Below are 19,505 nucleotides of genomic sequence, written 5' to 3' on the forward strand. Positions count from 1 at the left end.
ACTTTGGGTCATGACTGGGAAAGAGAAAGGCACGTCCAATAATACAGCTCGTCACAGCCCAAACCCAGGCTCCGGAGCCCTGGGCTGTTGCTGTCATACGCTTCTTCCTGTGCTCCCATGGGAACAACTCTCCAAACAGCTGCCTCAGCCTCCAGCGGCCTTTCAGATGGCAGCTGAGGGGACACAGACCCGTGCTCTGCCAGGTGCCCGCCTGTACGCTCAGAGGCGAAAGAGAGCTGACCCACCTTGGGGGGCAGGAGGGAGCAGTCTCCTGAGTAGCGCCAAGGCCATGAAAGTTTGCAAATTAAGTATCTGACGTTTCCTCATGGGCTTCCTCCTTCCCATGTCACTGGGGAAAAGCGAGAAGGGCAGGGTCGGCCCGAGCAGCGGAGCAAAGGTGCTGGTTCCAGCCTGCCTTAGGAGCCCTGTCACCTAACGGCTGCTGGGATGCCTCATTTTGCTGACTCATTTCCCTTGTGACCGGTGTGTCTTAGCATCAGAAGGGTTTTGGATCTTTGTTAAATCACATATACAGAAAATTTCTAAATCTGTTGCCGAGAAACCAGTTCTCTTGGGATGCAGCGGGTCAGCTGTGTAATAACACGTGGTGCACACTCAGCATCGGGCACATCCCATAATGCAGGCGACTCTAACGACACCACTTTGCAACATTCAAACACAAGCAAAATTAAGCAGGACATTTTAAAAAAACCTTTTTCTTGAAATAAATTCAGACCTGTGGGGAAGTCCTACGAGCAGAGGGGAACTCGGTGTGTCCCGCACCCACACTGGTTAAGTTCTAGCCTCTGTCGCACACGTACATGTTATTTATTTTCTGAACCGCTCGAGAGTATGCTGCATACGTTGTCTCTTTACCTAAGTGCAAAATACACTCTTACATCACCGTGGCATAGGGACGCACTCAGGAAATGAACGTTGATGCAATAATGTTATCTGCAGTCTACATTCCAGCTGGCAGTCGCCTCAGTCATGTCCTGTATGACACCCCCTCCACTCAGCATCGTATCTTTAGCCATCACGTCTCTGGTCCTCTTTAATCTCGAACTGTTCCTCAGCGTCCAGATGTTCATAGCATTGATGTTTTGGGAGAATGCAGGCCTTCTTCAAAAAGCCCCCACTTTGGGGTTTTCCCGGTGTTTCATTATGATCAGATTCAGGGTTAGACCTCGGCCAGAATGTTGCCTAAGTGACACTGTGTCCTTTTCAGGGGAGCAGTTCTGGAGGCATGGAGTGTCCATCTGCCTCTCGTCAGTGGTGTTAATTTTGGTCACCCAGTCAAAGCGCTATTCACTTTAACCACTTACGGTTACGTGTTTTTCCTTTCAACTCATAAGCAGTCTACGGGAGACACTTTGAGACCATGCTAGTACTGCTCCTCCTCAAACTTAAGATTTATCATCAGTGGGACACAACTCCAACAGAGACCTTACCTAATAAACACAAATATTGTGACCTGATTGTACCCTCATATTAATCTGAAGTAAAAAAAAAAAAAAAAAGATCTGTCATGAATAGATAATTTCTGCTGAACACAAGTTTCTAATAATTGGCAGAAACTGTGCCCTGAGCAATCAATTTTCTTTTTTTTGCAGTTTTTGGCCAGGGCTGGGTTTGCACCCACCACCTCTGGTATATGGGGCTAGTGCCCTCCTCCTTGAGCCACAGGCATAGCCCAGAAATCAATTCTTTACTATGACAGTTGTAAACTGATGATTTTCCATTAATTCCTCCACTTTTATCAGTTGGGATTCCAATATAAGGAAGAGTCTTCTTTTCTCTCCCACTCACCCACCCGTACACTCATCCAGCCACCCACCTGCCCATCTATCCAGCCACCCACCTGCCCATCTATCCATCCACGTGATTCTGTCTATCCATCCACCTATCCATCCACCCACCCACCCACCGATCCATGCAATCATCATCACTGTAGATTTGTGGATTCCTGTTTTACTCATCAGGTTAATCCATTCTTTAAATAGTTTGATTCTCATGCTCAACGCCTGCAGCTCAGTGGCGAGGGCGCCAGCCACATATACCAGGGCTGGCGGGTTTGAACCCAGCCCTGGCCTGCCAAACAAACAACAGTGACAACTATGACAAAAAATAGCCGGGCATTGTGGTGGATGCCTCTAGTCCCAGCTACTGAGGCAAAAGAATTGCTTAAGTCCAAGAGTTTGAGGTTGCTGTGAGCTGTGGCGCTACGGTACTTTACAGAGGGCAACATAATGAGACTGTGTCTCAAAAAAAAGTTTGATTCTCAAATTGTCCCAGATTTGGCCAGTGAAAGCTCTATAAACTGGCTTCGGTTACAGTATATATTTTAGATTTGTTTTTTAAACTAAAGTGTGAGCACTTATTGGATAGTAAATAATAAGGCAAATTAGATGATTAGGATCATTGAGATTTGGGGAAAATTGAGGTCCCTGAAGGAGTAGAGGATCCTGGGAAGTAGTTTATCTCTAGCTGGCTTGACTGACCCACTCTGAGAGAATGGAAACCTGAACCTGCCTCAAGGTAGGAGCTCCTCTTCTGCCTGTGGAAGAATTCAGGCTGACGGGTCTTTATTGCAGTTAGGACTGGGCAGAGGTCGGATCAGTGTCCAGGGAGCCCAGCCTTCCTGAGCTGTGAAGGGGCCATGGAGGTGGCCGAGCGGCTGCCACTGTGGCCTGGCTGGCAGTGGGGAGGAGAATGGGAAAACCATCATTCCTCTGTCTGCACAGCGGGGAGACTCACTGTTACCTCTCATTGCTTTAGGTTGGCTCCCATCGCCTGAGACTGCACAGAGGCCTGGAAGCCAACGCCCCTGCTTTTGACAGGTAGGGATTGTCTGGCGTTACTTGAGCCCATCGTCCTTGTCCTTAGGAGTCTTCCTCCCAACAGACAGTGGCACAGGGGACAGGGCGTGTCAGGGAGGGGAAGGCCCAAACCCTGAACCTTGATCTGCCTTTTCCCCTGGTCCTTCATGCAGGAGGGGAGTTTACAAAATGGAAATTGACTTGTTCTCAGGTTTCCTGAAGGTTAATTAATCACTGTTTATAGGTAGCACTTTGCAATTATTTTCTCTTACCAGTTTCTTCTTAAAATGAAGCCAATTCCCATTCTTACAGATTTTACTATATTCATTTTTTAAACATTACTCTAGAAAAAATTTTGGTGCATGTGTATATATTTCTTTCTTTCTTTTTTTTTGGAGACAGAGCCTCAAGTTATCGCCCTGGGTAGAGTGCTGTGGCATCACAGCTCATAGCAACCCCCAACTCCTGGGCTTAAGCGATTCTCCTGCCTCTGCCTCCCAAGTAGCTGGGACTACAGGCGCCCGCCACAACACCCGGCTATTTTTTGTTGCAGCCATCATTGTTGTTTGGCAGGCCCAGGCTGGATTCGAACCTGCCAGCTCAGGTGTATGTGGCTGGCACCTTAGCTGCTTGAGCCACAGGCGGCGAGCCTATTTTTTCTTTCTGTCTTTTTTTTTTTTTTTGTAGAGACAAGGTCTCACTTTACCGCCCTTGGTAGAGTGCCATGACGTCACAGGACTCACAGCAACCTCCAGCTCTTGGGCTTCCGTGATTCTCCTGCCTCAGCCTCCCGAGCAGCTGGGACTATAAGCGCCCGCCACAATGCCTGGCTTATTTTTTCTTTTTTTAAAACATAAATTGGATCATAATACACTTACTGCTTTGCAGCTTAAGAAAAAGCCATTGCATGGGGCGGCGCCTGTGGCTCAGTCGGTAGGGCGCCGGCCCCATATACCAAGGGTGACGGGTTCAAACCCGGCCCCGGCCAAACTGCAACCAAAAAATAGCCGGGCGTTGTGGCGGGCGCCTGTAGTCCCAGCTACTCGGGAGGCTGAGGCAAGAGAATCGCTTAAGCCCAGGAGTTGGAGGTTGCTGTGAGCTGTGTGAGGCCACGGCACTCTACCAAGGGCCATAAAGTGAGACTCTGTCTCTACAAAAAAAAAAAAAAAAGAAAAAGCCATTGCCAAGCCAAAATATTTGTAGTATGTACTTGAAATAGTCAATAGCATCTTAAAATATTTGTCTTTTTAAACTAAATACTAATTTTTATTATCTTAGTGAATATAATAAGTCTCAAAAGCAATTTTTTTTTGGCTTGGCGCCTATAGCTCAGTAGTTAGGGCACTAGCCACATGCACGGGAGCTGGTGGGTTTGAATCCAGCCCAGGTCTGCCAAACAACAATGACCCCTACAACCAATAGCCAGGCATTGTGGCAGGCACCTGTAGTTCCAGCTACTTGGGAGGCTGAGGCAAGAGAATTGCTTAAGCATGAGTTTGAGGTTGCTGTGAGCTGTGACACCATGGCACTCTACCCAGGGCAACAGCTTGAGACTCTTGTCTCAAAAAAAAAAAAAAAAGGCATTTTTTTAGCCAGGCATGGTGGTACACGCCTAAAGTCCCAGCTACCTGGGAGCCTGAGGCAGAGGGATTGCTTGAGGCCAGGACTTGGAGACCAGCCTGGGCAGCAAAGCAAGAGCCCATCTCAAAGTAAAAATAATTTTGAAAATGTTTTTCATCGTTCCACCTGAAGCTTTATTTGGACTTTACATTTGTGGGTATAGTCTTCTATTGAACATAACACCAGTGCCATGAGCCCAGCTCCTAATTAGCATGTTACAAAAAAGGGGCTTTACTGTAAAGAGATGTATTCTATAGTGATAAAAATGCCAAAGCCTTTTTCCTGAACATTATTAGTATGTCCTAAACATTGTACATATATAGTTCTAAATATTCTAGGGAATAATAAATATATAACTGAAAATGAAATTCTGCCTGAAGGTGACCCAAAACAAGAGAGGAGGGTTATGCCAGGCTTGTTTCTGAAACCCTCATGTGTGCATGAGCTTTTAAAAAAAAATACGTTTATGCATTGTAAGCTCATTTTCAAGACTGAAGATTTTTTAGCATTCTGGGAATGCGTGGTGTGACCTTTGTCTTCCCACAAGCACCCTGGAGGTGGCCTTGCCCCATGGTAAGCGTCCCCAGATCCAGGGTAAACGTACATCTCTTCTGCAGGTCGCAGAAAGACTTGCTGACACTCTAAGTCCTTTTCTGGGCAGCTCCTGCTTATGGTTTGGCTTACAGGACATCTCTTCATGCTTTTTAACCACAATGTTTAGTTGGAATTGTATGCCTTCATGTTCCTTGGAGGAGCAGCCCATTTTTCATACTAATTGCTCACTGTGTTTGAGGGTAGCATTGAGGAATGAAGTGGCACCTCTGTCCACCGTGAGGGTCCCCTGAGAGCAGTGGGCTCCCTGGGGTGCTGCTGGATCCTCGTCTCTGGAGCCTCACTGCACCCTCAAGAGTTTTTCAGTTCCTTGATGGATTTGTCCAGAGTAAATCCCTTCTTTCCTCTCAGAAATTCCTTCCATGGGTAGTTTTTCTACCCATGGAATGCTTGGGTGCCCTTGTGGGTGATGGCTGACCCTGTGTGCCCTTTTTACCTGTGTGCACCATGCCTGAGGAGGTGTTTGGAGCGGGTCTTAGCTGCGGCAGCTCGGGCAGGGTCTTGCCATCTCAGTGTGGTGACAAGTTACCTTTCATGGGCGGTGCCTGGGTCTCCCTCAGCAGGACAGGAATGCTGTTCTACGTTCACCCTCTCTCTTTGCAAGAACCCTGAGTGTGCACATCAGGTGGTGTTTGACCCAAAGGTCAGAAGGGGGCTTCCAGATAGAAATCTGACTCGCCAGTGTCCCCCAGATCCCAGTTCCAGGTAGCTTCCTATAAAAGTAACAGATGGGCAGAGGGAAGGAGCAGGAGGCCACACAGAGCCCCCCAGGCCAGGAGCCAGTCTGCATGTCACTCACCTCGGTGTTGATGCCAGGACCCTCCCTTATACCCGGGGACAGCAAATAGAGTCTCTGGTTTATCTAAAGTCTGTTGTGTATTTTTACATTCAAGGAAAGGAAAGAAATACCTGCTGCCACGTGTGGGCACGGTCCTCGTCACTTTCTCCCCCCTTCGCCCTTCTCATGACCACTCTCTGCAGGCGGGGGAGTCGTCTCATCACACAGATGAGGGGAGTGGCTCCGAGGGGATGAATCATTTGATCGGGGGAGTTTGGGGCTGGTGACAGGATAGAGTAATATCGAGTAATAATGAGTAAATACAGGTTCTGTTCCAGCCCTGGAAAGAAACAAGCCTGTGGGCTTCCTGCACAGTGAGGTGCAGCCCTTAGCTAGAAAACTGGGTGCCAAGGTTGAGAGCTCGCCTGCCAGTTTTTCTAGTTTTGAGGAAGACAGATACCAAGCGAGATGAGGGGTTAATTCCAGAGATGTGCACGTTGCATTTGTAAGACTGTTCTTGAAAGGTCAGGTTTGCTGTTCTGGGTTCGATGGTATTACATTATAGAAGGTCCCACATATCCTCTGATCCCAGACTCCTCCTGGGTAGGAGGAGTCCACCCAGCCAGCAGTGACAGTGGCTGTGAGGGACTGTCCTCTCCAGCCCAGGCTCACTTTCCACACTTTGGGTCACGGTGGGTGGCTGCTGACCCTTTGCCTCTGGCACTGAGAAAGCACAACCCCTTCTGGCTTCTCTTCCCTTGCGGGCTGGACGGGGCAGCTGTCTGTGCCCTGCTGGTGTCACTGCTGCCCCTGCTGTTGCAGGCACATGGTGCTTCTGAAGGAGCAATACGGGCGGCAGGTGGTTGTGAACCTGCTGGGGAGCAGAGGCGGCGAGGAGGTGCTCAACAGAGCCTTCAAGGTAAGGCCAGCCTGGCCCCTGCACACCTCAGGCAGCGAGGGCAGGTAGCTTTGTGGGGACTGAAGGCCACAGCTAGCCCCTTCCCTCCCTGAAGTCCCCAAGGTGAGCACAGCAGGCCCGGGTGACTCGGGACCCTGGTGCAGTGAGCTTCATTTTTCTGCCCTCCAAGTCTAGATGGAATGTCTCCATCCCCCGCTGCCCTGGGCTCCTGTGGGACAGTGAGGTCCAATGCTCTCTCTCCAAGAGTCCCTCCCAGTCCTGCGGGGGCGGGAGGCGGCCCCTTTCCTCCTACTGGCTCCTGGGCAGCCCCTTGGGGCTCTTGCCTCAGGGCTTTGATTCAGAGCAGGAGCTCATACATCCCCACTTCCCCTGCTGGTAGCCTACTCCAACTATCAAGGGAGGATGGGGAGAGCCCAGCCAGGGCAGGAGCAGGTAACTAGAGCAGGTGACAGCAGCCACCTGCCCCAGCCTCTCCCATCTGAGTCCACCCTCCTAGGCCTGCTCCCTGTGTGCAGTGCACAGGACGTTCCCAAATCAGGTGTGACAACTCCTTGTTCCTTTGCTGGCCTCCCACGTCTTCTGCCTGGTGGAGAAAAACCGGTTGTTTGACATGCAAAGATGTCCCTTATGGACAGGGCTCTAGGTTACCTCAGTAGGAAGTGAGGGCTGACCTCTGTGGATGACCCCTGACCCCTGACCCCAGCTGGTGGAAGCCAAGGCCAACTGGGTTTATTTCCCTTTGCTTAGAAAAACCACATGCTTGGGGCAAGGACTTTCTGGTTGCCAGTTGTATTTGGCCAGACCTGCTTTTCCTGTTTGGTTTGTTGCTATTAGCAACAAGCTCCAGAAGTATCTCTCTTTCCACTGGTCTTGGCAGTGACACTAGCTGCTTTTTTTAAGAAAGAAGGGGATAGAGAGCAAACCAAAAAAAAAAAAAAAAAGGACGCTCCAAACTGCTTTCCCTCTGAGCCCTGTGTTTTGGGGACAGGATGGCCTTAGCCCTTCTAGTCAGCTGGTGGAGGTGCCCTTGCACTGAAGTGAAGGCTGCCTGTGGCAGGGTGGGGCCAGCAGCTGGGCAGATACTGGATGGACCTGACTTGAAGCTGTGAAGTGTGGTGCAGGAAGGTGGCCTGGGAAGGTGGCAGTTGTCCTGACCATGGGGCTGTGACAGGGAAGCTGAGGAGATGCTGTGCAGAGGAAAGGCCCTCGAAAGCATGGTAGAGCTATTGGCAGCCCTTGCTGTGCCCCACAAGCCTGCTTTGCTTCACTCCAGCTCCCAGGCCACCATCTCCCTGTCCCGAAGTTGCACTGGGATTCTTGTTCCATGCAGGGCGCTCAGAGCACACCCTCATGGGGGTTGTGCTTGTCAGGATGGGGCTGGTTACCGGGGCAACGGTGAGCTGGATTATGAGCTCCACAGCCTGCAGTGCCACTGTCCTTGAGGGCCCGGGGCGCTCTGCCTACCTGAAGAACAGAGCAACCTTCCCTCAGCTGTGCCCTCCCTTTTGCCCAAGGGAGACCCTCTGCCCTTCTGCAGGCAAGATGTTCCTGTGGGTTCTGTCCCTCCAGGGCTTTTGTCCTGCTCTTCCCTGTCAGGGTCAGTACGGGTCAACAGCCTGTCCCCTGTAGGCTTTTGAGCCAAGCCACACCCTTTAGCGAGCAGCGTGGTCAGCCACTCAGCGGGCACCATCCACCTGCCCTCTATTCCCTTCACCGCCCTCCTCCCTTTTCAGAAGCTGCTCTGGGCCTCTTGCCACGCCGGCGACACACCTATGATCAACTTTGACTTTCATCAGTTTGCCAAAGGTGGGAAGCTAGAGAAATTAGAGTACCTTTTGAGGCCTCAGCTGCAGCTGCACTGGGAGGACCTGGACGTGTTCACAAAGGGCGAGAATGTAAGTCCACGGTGAGTGTCGCTGCTGCCCTGGCCAGGACAGCTTCCCTCCCTCACTACCCTGCCCCCTGTGCAGGGCACCCCAGCTCATAGGCTCAGGGGTGCTGGACATCCAGGGCTCCAGCCTTCTCTTCCTACCTCCCAGATGCGCTTTTGAATTTTGCGAGTACTCAGTAAAGCATGGTTTCCTGGCAAAAGAAATATGCTAATAAAGGGGACTTCATTAAAACGTGGAGCTCGTACACAGCTATGATTTAACAATAAAAATAAATTAATTAATTAAAAAAAAAGTCTTTGGAATTGGGGCAGTGCCTGTGGCTCAACGGAGTGGGGCGCCAGCCCCATATGCTGGAGGTGGCAGGTTCATACCCAGCCCTGGCCAAAAACTGCAAAAAAAAAAAGTCCAAAAACTGCAAAAAAAAAAAGTCTTTGGAATTACTCACAGCTTAGGGCTCTGAGTAACATTGATGACCTAAACGGGGCAGATGAACTTAAAATGCAGTAATTGTAAATTGATCTATTCCAACTGTACATTACCAGTGTGTGAGAAATAAAATGGATTGCACGTAAAGCAAAAAAAAAAAAAAAAAAAGTGGAGCTCACGCTGTAATGTGGCGTGTTAGAGTGAGGGGACGCTGGTTGGAGGGGGGCAGCTGGCACAAACCCACGTTGCCCGAGGACACTGGGGGGTGGGCTGTCCTGGTCAGAGCTGAGGAGAGAAGGAAGTCCAGGCCCCCAAATCACACGCACCAGGTGCTCTGATTGCAGATTCTAGTTTCTGAATTCACCTGGCTGAGATGCATTCGTAACCTTATAATCAGTGCAGGGCTGCCAGCACTTGTAAGCAGAAGAAAGTGGTGATGTGCTTTATGGAAAAACACATGTTAGATAAGGTTCTTTTGCCTGTGAGTTCAGTGGTATTCACTAAAATGTCTTTGTACAGACACATAAAACAAAGTTCTACATTGATCAGCTGATGAAAATGATGTGACCAGAGGCTCACAGGAACCTAACCACATAGGAGTCATGGTTCGGTGTTCACACCACTTTATAGAATACAATCGCTGCGAATGACAAGAACCAGCTGTCCTGGTAGTGGCCCAGAGTGCTGGCTGCTGAGCGCATGTTCTGGGGTCTGCCTGCCTGTCCAGCAGTGCTGAGATCTGTCAGGATGTACCTGGGGTTCCCAGCGGACCACTAGAGAAGAGGCGAGGGGTTCCCTCCTGGAACAAGTTCCTCAGGAGTCAACAGTCAGACCCAGCTTGTTGTGTGACAGCCATTGTGCTTCGAACACAACTTGTGACTTGGCGTTTCTTCTTCTTGGCCTAAGTTTTCAGAAGGGCACTTTGCGGATGAACTGTCTGGACTGCCTGGACCGGACCAACACCGTGCAGTGCTTCATTGCACTCGAGGTTAGTCCCTGCCCCAACCTCTCGGGCTGTCTGGGCCATGGCCTGCGCCTATACCCAGGGCAAGCTGGGCTGGGTGCCTTGAAAGGAGGGAGAAGGGTGGTGACACCAGATGACCTAACTGTGGGCAAGGTTGACAGGGATGTGCTGAGGCATCCCGAAGAGGGGTTCCCTGGGTGCCGTTGCCACCATAGGCACCCTTTGTAGCACATCCTAGTCACAGTGCCCAAAGGGGGCCCCTCATAGCCTTTTGGGAGCACATCCTAGTCACAGTGCCCAAAGGCTCCAGGTGGCCACTGGGACAGCATTTCTGTGTGAAGACCATCTCAGTGGCACTGATGGGCAGAGGCAGTGTGAGCCTAGCTGGATGAGGCTGTGTTTGGAGCTGGGGAGGAGACCCGAGTCTGCCCGGCTGCCTGGTTGACCTCTCCTGGCATCGCACCACCTACCGTCCCACCACTGTTTGCTGTCCAGTCTCTGCCAGGGGTGGGGGTCAGAGGAGGGGCTGGGGGAAGTGACTATGTAAAGCTGGCGTGAGACGGGGCGGGAAGCCACTTTCTGTGCTGCAAGAGCTCCCCACTCTCACTGAGTAAGGAGCTTCCCAATACGGCCCCTGGGTGTGTTCCATCTGTGGGAGACGTTGGTAATGACTGTCCTTTATTTCTCCCTAGGTCCTTCAACTGCAGCTCAAGAGCCTGGGGCTGAGTTCCAAACCCATCGTTGATCGCTTTGCAGAGTCCTTCAAAGCCATGTGGTCTCTGAATGGGCACAGCCTGAGCAAAGTGTTCACAGGGAGTAGGGCCCTAGAAGGGAAGGCCAAGGTAGCGACCAGCCCTGGGTGAGAGGTGGGGGGTAGAGGCAGGGCAGGGGCCACCTGCTTGGGCCCCGCTCACGCCTGTGGTCTGGGCTCCTGGCAGGTGGGGAAGCTGAAGGACGGGGCCCGGTCTGTGTCCCGCACCATCCAGTCCAACTTCTTTGACGGGGTGAAGCAGGAGGCCATCAAGCTGCTGCTGGTGGGGGACGTGTACAGCGAGGAGTCGGCAGACAAGGGCCGGGCGCTGCTGGACAGCACAGCCCTGCTGGGTGAGTGTGGATTCCACTCCCCTCAGGTAATCCGGGTGGTGGCTGGTGGATGCTCACAGGGTCTTGGGGCTTCTGGCTTGTGGCCTGACCTGCTGACCTACTCAGTAGCAGCTGCCACCCCTGATCTGGAGTAGGAGCTCATAGGTCTGCTGGGAGGAGGCGAGAAACCTGGGCCATGCAAGGACAGTGTGCTGCCCCGAAAAGCACCAGGGCTCTGAGTATACCCCACTGCAGAAACTTCTCAGCCGCCTGCCTTCTAGGCCTTTGGCAGCTGATGTCGGCCGTAAGGGTTGGCCATGAGGTTGGCCTCTGCTTTCTCTTCTGGCTCCTGAGGGCCCTGTAGAGATAGAGAAATTGGATGACACTGTCCTCTCCTGGGGACAAGGGTACCTTCTTAGTGTCAAGTTCATTGTGACTTCATGAAGAGCCGGAGAGCCCTGTGAGGGCACATTTTAATGGCATCTTATCACCTGGTGCCTGTAAACCTTACAGACCTAATGGAAAAAGAGACGCAGCATTCGTCCTTAAAAATCCTGTTTTAGGGCGATGCCTGTGGCTCAAAGGAGTAGGGCACCGGCCCCATATGATGGAGGTGGTGGGTTCAAACCCAGCCCCGGCCAAAAACTGCAAAAGAAAAAAAAAAAATCTTGTTTTAGAAACTTGTGGTGTTTTTGAAAAATGAACTTGCCTGTGTTTAAAATGTTTTGATAGCCCCTTCCATCATCGGAGGAACTCATGTTTGGCTTCTAATAGCCACGGTGGTATTAGCTTCTGCTCTGGGAGTAACATCTGCTTGGTGACCACCAGGCGAAGCTCTGAGTAGTGCAGCAAGTCACTCGTAGTCACAACACGGATTGGCGTTAGATTTGGGTTATATCACTAGTTTAAAAACACACTAATGGAGGGTGGCGCCTGTGGCTCAGTGAGTAGGGCGCCGGCCCCATATGCCGAGGGTGGCGGGTTCAAACCCAGCCCCGGCCAAAGTGCAACAACAAAAAAAAACAAACAAAAAAACACACTAATGGAGATGTTCCATGTAATAACTTTTTAAAGTCTGAGCTAAAATGAAACATTTCAGCCATACAGGATGGGAGGTGGCTGGTGCAAAGTGGTGTTTTGGTTGGTAGGACATTTGAAGTTTTGTGTGTATGCTTTTTAAATATGGTCAGTTGCAGGGTCCCCTCACTTTAATTCCATGCCTGTTCTTCTGCGGGATCACGGAGTGTGCAGGGGGTGCTGGGGACAAGGCTTTTCCCCACCGTGTCTGAGACTCCCTGAGATCTGATATCACATGGCTGTGGGCTGCTGTGTCTAGCTGGGGTGGGGGTGTGGAGGGATGAATTTCCAGTCCCGTGTTTTCACACCTTCGTTGCAGAAATGCCAGGAAGGGCGTGTGCGGGCTGCTGTAGTTTTAAGCCTTTTATCATCTTCCCAAGAAGCACCTCCGGAGGCTTGTCTGTTGTCTCTCTGAGACAGGTTGCCCCTCCATAGATTTGGAGGATGCTTGTGGTTTTGAACTGCAGACAAATGTACCCTCTTACGCCTCCTGACAGTGACTCCCAGGATCCTGAAAGCGATGACGGAGCGTCAGTCTGAATTCACAAATTTCAAACGCATTCGTATCGCCATGGGGACTTGGAACGTGAATGGCGGGAAGCAGTTCCGGAGCAATCTCCTCGGAACCACAGAGCTGACAGACTGGCTGCTCGACGCACCCCAGCTCGCCGGCATAGCAGGGACCCAAGGTGAGGGCAGTCACTGTGGTAAGACAAAAAACACAGTCCACCGGGTGGCTCAAAGAAGTAGGGCGACGACCCCATATGCTGGAAGTGGCGGGTTCAAACCCAGCCACAGCCAAAAACTGCAGAAAAACAAACAAACAAAAAAACATACAGTCCACCCTACTTGCCATATCAGGCTTTGCCTTGTAGAATTTCGAGTTTGGTATTTTCCTTCCTCAGAATGTTTAAAAAGCACCGTGGTCTAACTTTCTAGAAATCTGCCCAGCGAATAAACACCTTGACTCCTTTTTTTCCCCCCACATGTTTAGAAGAGACATCAAGTGGTGAGTCTGTCTTTGCTTTTCAAAGAGAGATTTCACAGTCTTAGTTAGGTTTTGTCACCAGGAAGATGTGGCTTCTAGAGCTGTTTCCCTGTCAGGGGCTGGAGCCAGGCCTGGCTTTGAGGTTGCTGCTGACCCAGAAACCCTCACCTGGCCTTTCCCCAGACCAGCTCGTTATCCATGCTAAGGAGTCAGGAAAGAATTCAAATACTTTTTGATAATTTGGCACTCACCTTTTGTCTCACATTATGCAATATAAGATGTTGAAAAGGCTGGGCGCCTGGGCAGCACCTGTGGCTCAGTCAGTAGGGCGCCGGCCCCACATACCAAAAGGTGGCGGGTTCACACCCGGCTCCAGGCCAAAAAAAATAGCCAGGCGTTGTGGCAGGCACCTGTAGTCCCAGCTGTTCGGAAGTCTGATGCAAGAGAATTCGCCTAAGCCCAGGAGTTGGCGTTTGCTGTGAGCTATGTGGCGCCACGGCACTCTACCGAGGGCGAAAGTGAAACTCTGTCTCTACAAAAAAAAGAAAAGGCCGGCGCCTGTAGCTCAGTGGTTAGAGTGCCGGCCCTATACCCCAGGGTGATGGGTTCGAACCCAGCCTGGGCCTGCTTAACAAAACAAACAAAAAAAAAAAGATGCTGAATGGCCACAGAACCTAACATTTGAGAATTAAAATGATTTTTGTCCAGTTACTGTTCACTCGGGGGCTTTGGGCCTTGCTTTTTGTCCTCCTCTGGACTCAGGAAGAGAATTGTGATCAGGTTTTGGGCCCATTGCTGAGTGGCGTGTCCAGCAGACGTGCGGTGGCCTGTGCCTCTGTACCTTCTCCATAGCTGCCCAGAGCCCTTTCCCCTTCTGCCGCATGTGCATCTGCACTGTGCGCTCTGCCTCAGAGGGCAAGCAGCGAGGCGCATAGTGAGTCTCTGGGCGACCTGTGCTGGCGTTTGTCATGCGACCAGAAACCATTCTGACCGCCCCAAGAACAGTCCCGTGAATGTGAGAAGGTCAGTACAGCCTGGCCAAGTCCCCAATGCTGAGGTGACTCCTCTTTCTTTGCCTGTGGAAAAGAGCAGGTGGCTTCTGCAAGCTGGTCGTCACCATGCAAGGGATTTCGTTTGTGGGGATGACTCCCCAGTGACACCACTGGTGACCCACCAGGTTCAGGACAAGGAAGGGGTTGCAACTACTGTTGCCAACCAGATGAGGTGGGGACAGGTTTTGTTTTCTTCTTTAAAAAAAGATTTTAGATGGCTGAAGATAGAAGTTCTAGGTCACCCGGGGGTGGGCTGCCTGGCCTCTCACTGACGAAGCTGGGAGGCAGGTTTCTGCAGCAGTGGGAACCATGCTGGGCTTGAGGGCTTTGGTCCCCGAGTGTTAGAGGACACAACTGTGGAGGTGCTGTAAATGGCTGCAGTGACTGCATTAAGCCCTGAGCTCCCCTGTTAAAGGCAACAAAGGCAGGAGCACCTCTGGGCTTGCTGGGCCGCACAGCCCAGGTGCTTCTGCCCCAGATTCCGTCAGGACAGCTCCCAGGGCGCTGCAGCCTCCTTGAGGTGACTCAGGCAGTTGACAGTGGGGACCCCGCAGCTCTGGAATGTGAGACTTTGTTGGCTCTGACTGCTTTCGTCTCCTGCCTTGTTCCCCAGATGACAGCAGTCCGGCTGATATATTTGCTGTGGGGTTTGAAGAGATGGTGGAACTGAGTGCAGGGAATATCGTCAATGCCAGGTGAGGGGCCACAAAGGGGTGGGGGGACTCGTCTTCCTGAGTTGGGAGTTTGGCCCCGAGCTGCTCCTGGAGCCAGCCTGCATCTGAACCAGCTGCGTGCTGTTCCCCATGGGCTCCTTCCCCGCACACATACTGCACCCTGTTCTTTTTTCCCTGCTAATGAAGAAAGCAGAAAGAGGGGCTAATTGCTGCCACGCTTCCTCTGAGGTGTCCAGTGTAGCCACGTGCTGATGCTGAGGAGGGAGCCACAGGGAGCCGGTGGGTGTGAGCCTGGGGCTCGGATCGGAACCAGGCGGAGAGAGGGAGAGAGCATATGAGTGTGGGGAGGCCATGCACCCCTCATTTACACAAGGACAGAGGGAAGAATCAGAACCATGGGACTGAGCTGTGGTTGTACCACCTCAATCCAGCCTGGGTAACAGAGACCTTAACTCTAAAAAAAAATTTAATAACACTCTGGGAGGCCAGAGCAGGTGGATTGCTTAAGACCAGCCTGGGCAAGAGCTAAACCCCATCTCGACTAGAAATAGAAAAACTACCCTGGTATTATGGCATATGCCTGTAGTCTCAACTATTCTGGAGGCTGAGACAGGAGGATCATTTGAATCCAGGGGTTTGAGGTTGCTGTGAGCTATGATGGCACCACAATACTCTACTCTGGATGACAGAGAAACTGTCTCAAAAAAAAAAAAAAAAATTTTAGTATACACAAAATTTACTGAAACCACTGGATTAACATTTGGTAAAGTCAACTAGACTCTTTCCTCACCTCCCAAACTTGTCCTGCTTTAGTTCAGAGAACTTTCTGAACAAATCGATACAACTGACTTCGTGGAGCTCCCAGGAGTCGGGGAGAGGGCCGCTGTGATGTGCGAGACACAACCGGGAAGTCACAGATGGCCCACTGAGGCGCGTGGGCACGGTGCTGGCTGGGGGCAGGCAGTGGGAAATCAGTTCTGGAAAAGGAAGAGCTGAGGGCTGGAGCAGCTGGCAGCCGGGAACTGGTCCCGCCATGCTTCCTTTCTTTTTCTCCAGTACCACCAACAGGAAGATGTGGGGTGAGCAGCTTCAGAAAGCCATCTCACGCTCTCATAGGTACATTCTCTTGACTTCGGCACAGCTGGTGGGCGTCTGTCTTTATATCTTTGTACGTCCATACCATGTCCCGTTCATCAGGTAAGAACCTTTGTTTACGAACATTTGGGGAGGAAGGGGCTGTCAGTCTTTGTGTTCCGTTCCTTGTCTTCCTCCTCCTCTTCCTCCTCCTCTGCATTATTCTAGATTAATGTAGCAAAACCCCCAGGGAAAAACTAGGCTGAACAGAACATTGTCTAGCAATTCAGAAGCCACAGTGGGGAACTCCTAACTCAGGAAACGGAGCTCTCTTAGAGCATTACATGGCCGTTGTCACCCAAGCCTGGTCTATGGAAGGAGAGGAGTTCTTTGCTGGAATTTTACAGACAGGAAGCCTGTGAGCAAGGGCAGAGTAACTTCTCAGGAAATGACAGCTCTTAGTCTCTTTCTGAAAGAATTCTAGGGAGACTGTGTGGGCCTCCACCCCTGCCACCACTGTTGTTTCTCTAGGATGACAGTTCTGTGAGTGTCAGAAAGGGGAAATCTTAGGAGGATTTTAGGGATGGTTGGGGGTGGATGTGAGTGTAGGTTTTCAGATACTGATGAAGTCATCTTTTCGCTGGACTTCCTGGTAGCCTCCTGTTGTTACCGGGTATTCCTAATGGCGTGAGGATTTCCCGGTCTTTCTAGTTGCTGATGCCAGGTCCTGAGCCCACCTTTCTTCTCAGTCAGGTGGAGTTGTCCCTGGCCAAGCATCTGCGGCATTCAGAGTTCCCTGGGCGTACCCCCAGCAGCCTGTGGGGAGGGAGACTGCCCCGTGTTCACCATCCTCCTCTGTGACTTTGAGAAACTATAAGTCTGCATTCTTGTACTTGTGTTCTGTGGCTGTTGGGCAGTGTCCCAAATTAGTGGGTCCCAGTTAGTGAGGGTTTGAGGAAAGAGGCAAAGCTGGGGTCAGGGTTAAAGATCAGAGCTCAAGAAGGGAGCAGGGCAGAGCAGCTCCCGGCTCCCCAGGTCCCGTGTCCCCGGCTCCCTGCTCCTTTGGCCCCCTCACTTGTGTAGCCTGTACCCGTCTGGTGAGTTGTCACCCTCACCTTATCTGCTAGGGAACAGAGGTGCCCTGGCCTCAATCTGTGGCATGGTCATAGGAATGTTAAAAAGCCTGCTCGTAGTCCATCATTCTGTGGACCTACCTGTTCACCTGCCTGTGGTGTAAGGTGGTGTTTTAACGCCAGTAGGGGTCTGCATTGCATAAAATGAGCCCACCTCCCCAGCCCAGCATGGGGGACTGGTGTTTCCCAGCTCTTAAAACTCCTGTATCTGCATGAGGACTGCATGGGGGGCGGGCTGCAGATCACGACAGCCATGCTGCCCTGCTGGCGGTAAGGACGTGGGACAGATATAGGCCCTATCTTCTGCCTCACAAGGTGCTCATGTGTGTTCAAAGCCCTTTTGAGTTGGGCACCAGGAATATGCTCCTGGCAGGTGCTGGCAGTGAGAGGGAGGTGGGCTTCTGACCGTGTGGACGATGACAGTCATGTTGGTCACTGTTGTGTGGTCACTACAGATGTAATTGAACAGGCTGTCCGAGCGGCTGTCTCTGCAGCAGCCCCTGAGCTGCATGGTGGGCACGTTCTTCTCTTCCAGGGACGTGGCGATCGACACGGTGAAAACGGGCATGGGTGGAAAGGCGGGGAACAAAGGCGCCGTAGGCATCCGCTTCCAGTTCCACAGCACCAGCTTCTGCTTCATCTGCAGCCACCTGACGGCCGGCCAGTCCCAGGTGAAGGAGAGGAATGAGGACTACAGGGAGATCACGCAGAAGCTCTGCTTCCCCATGGTGAGCCAGGCCGCGCACGGCCTCGGAGGGTCCCTGCCCAAGGGCTCGGCCCGGGGAGGAGGCCCACGGAAGTGACCCAGAGCAGGCTGGCCCTGCAGCACTCCGTCCCCTCCTCTCGGAACACCTCCCCAGTGTCCGCATGAATTGTGGGTTTCCATATGTGCACTTTCCGATATGATAATTGAAGTGATGTTTTGGGGAAAGAAAACCATGTCAGTGCTTTGTCCTGTCCAAGTGGTGAGAACAGTTGCATCCAGACGGCGTAAGATTCCATTTCCTTGAGATTAGCAATCCTCTCACGCCGTCAGCTGTGGCTCAGATAAGGACGCTCTTCTAAGGAAATCTATGAGTTGGCGACTGCAGGGCCAGAGCCTCCCATCTGAGGTCGCCCATAACATGTGTTCTGCCGCCCTCTTGTGGCAGGCAGAGGGGTTTCTTACCAAATTAAAAAAATTTTTTTTCTTTTGAGACAGAGTCTCACTGTGTCACCCTGGGTAGAGTGCCATGGCATCACACCTCACAGCAAACCTCAAACTCTTGGGCTCAAGCGATTCTCTTGCCTCAGGCTCCCTAGTAGCTGGGACTACAGATGCCCGCCACAATGCCCGGCTAAGTGCTATTAAACATAAAGTTAGCCATGTAAAAATTCCTCAGTAAGTTTAGGAAATTAGTGAAAAATGAGATGCTCTAAAAGAAAACGTTCCTTAAATTACTTTTCCATAAAAGACCCGCCTGCTAGTCCTCCTCCCGGAGAGCTCGCTTTTTCCCCTCTCCTTTCAAGATGAGCTAGAGCGATTGTAATTTTTCTTTCCAACTCAGGGAAGAAATGTTTTCTCTCATGATTATGTGTTTTGGTGTGGCGATTTCAACTACCGAATCGATCTTACTTACGAAGAAGTCTTCTATTTTGTGAAACGCCAAGATTGGAAGAAACTTTTGGAATTTGACCAACTACAGCTACAGAAATCAAGTGGAAAAGTAAGTTGTACTCTAAACATCTTTTTGGCAGCTCCTCCAGTGTGGAATACATCTATGAAATGTACACACTAGTGTGCAGCAGAGTCGCTTCTGTGAGCGGCTTTCACAGTGTTTCTGGGATAATGGAAAACATGGGGTGTGCGGAGTTTGGGGAACAGCAGTGGCCATTCACACATACTTCCTGCCTCTCCTTAAATGAGCTTTGGCTGGAGCAGCTGGAGGTGTACCTGCTGAAACCTCCTCCCGATGGGCTGAGCCTCAGCTCCTCTGTCTGGCAGGGAGGAAGCCGCTATGTTCAGCTCGCTGGACGCCAATGTCAGCCTTGAGCCTCTCACCGTGAAGGTGTTGAATGCTGGTTGTACATGACTCCACAGACACCAGGTCTACCTCACCCCCTCCTACTCACATGAAAGACTTCTCAAGGACTGCTTTATTTTAGGTAGAATATGCCACCGACAACACTTTGCACTCTGCCTAAAATACTTTGGTGATATCACTGTTCCTTGTTAGTGAAAAGCTCACAAGTTATAACACTAATATACTTTACATGACAATTTGTACGTGTAATCCTCATTACCATACAGCAGCCTGGTATTACCCTAATTTTGTAGGCAAAAGTGAGGTCAAAGTCAAATACCTTATCCAAGGCCATGCAGCCAGTACCCACGGCCATGAGTCAGTCCGACAC

General features: G+C 51.2%; 1 protein-coding gene across 4 annotated transcripts in view; it reads left to right on the plus strand.

The window, feature by feature from the left end:
* SYNJ2 (synaptojanin 2) overlaps window positions 1-19,505 on the plus strand; it is an 86,641-nt gene that overhangs the window by 45,558 nt on the left and 21,578 nt on the right. For 3 of the 4 annotated variants that reach the window (XM_053592767.1, XM_053592769.1, XM_053592771.1), the window contains exons 6-16: window positions 2,779-2,840; window positions 6,652-6,748; window positions 8,482-8,654; window positions 9,973-10,054; window positions 10,723-10,872; window positions 10,969-11,134; window positions 12,688-12,879; window positions 14,844-14,925; window positions 15,961-16,101; window positions 17,647-17,839; window positions 18,659-18,817. In XM_053592767.1, coding sequence (XP_053448742.1) covers window positions 2,779-2,840; window positions 6,652-6,748; window positions 8,482-8,654; window positions 9,973-10,054; window positions 10,723-10,872; window positions 10,969-11,134; window positions 12,688-12,879; window positions 14,844-14,925; window positions 15,961-16,101; window positions 17,647-17,839; window positions 18,659-18,817 — 1,497 coding nt within the window. The remainder of the gene's footprint in view (window positions 1-2,778; window positions 2,841-6,651; window positions 6,749-8,481; window positions 8,655-9,972; window positions 10,055-10,722; window positions 10,873-10,968; window positions 11,135-12,687; window positions 12,880-14,843; window positions 14,926-15,960; window positions 16,102-17,646; window positions 17,840-18,658; window positions 18,818-19,505) is intronic. The other variant, XM_053592768.1, reaches the window with a different exon arrangement.

Source organism: Nycticebus coucang, chromosome 5, assembly GCF_027406575.1.
Source record: "Nycticebus coucang isolate mNycCou1 chromosome 5, mNycCou1.pri, whole genome shotgun sequence".
NCBI classification, from domain to species: Eukaryota; Metazoa; Chordata; class Mammalia; order Primates; family Lorisidae; genus Nycticebus; species Nycticebus coucang.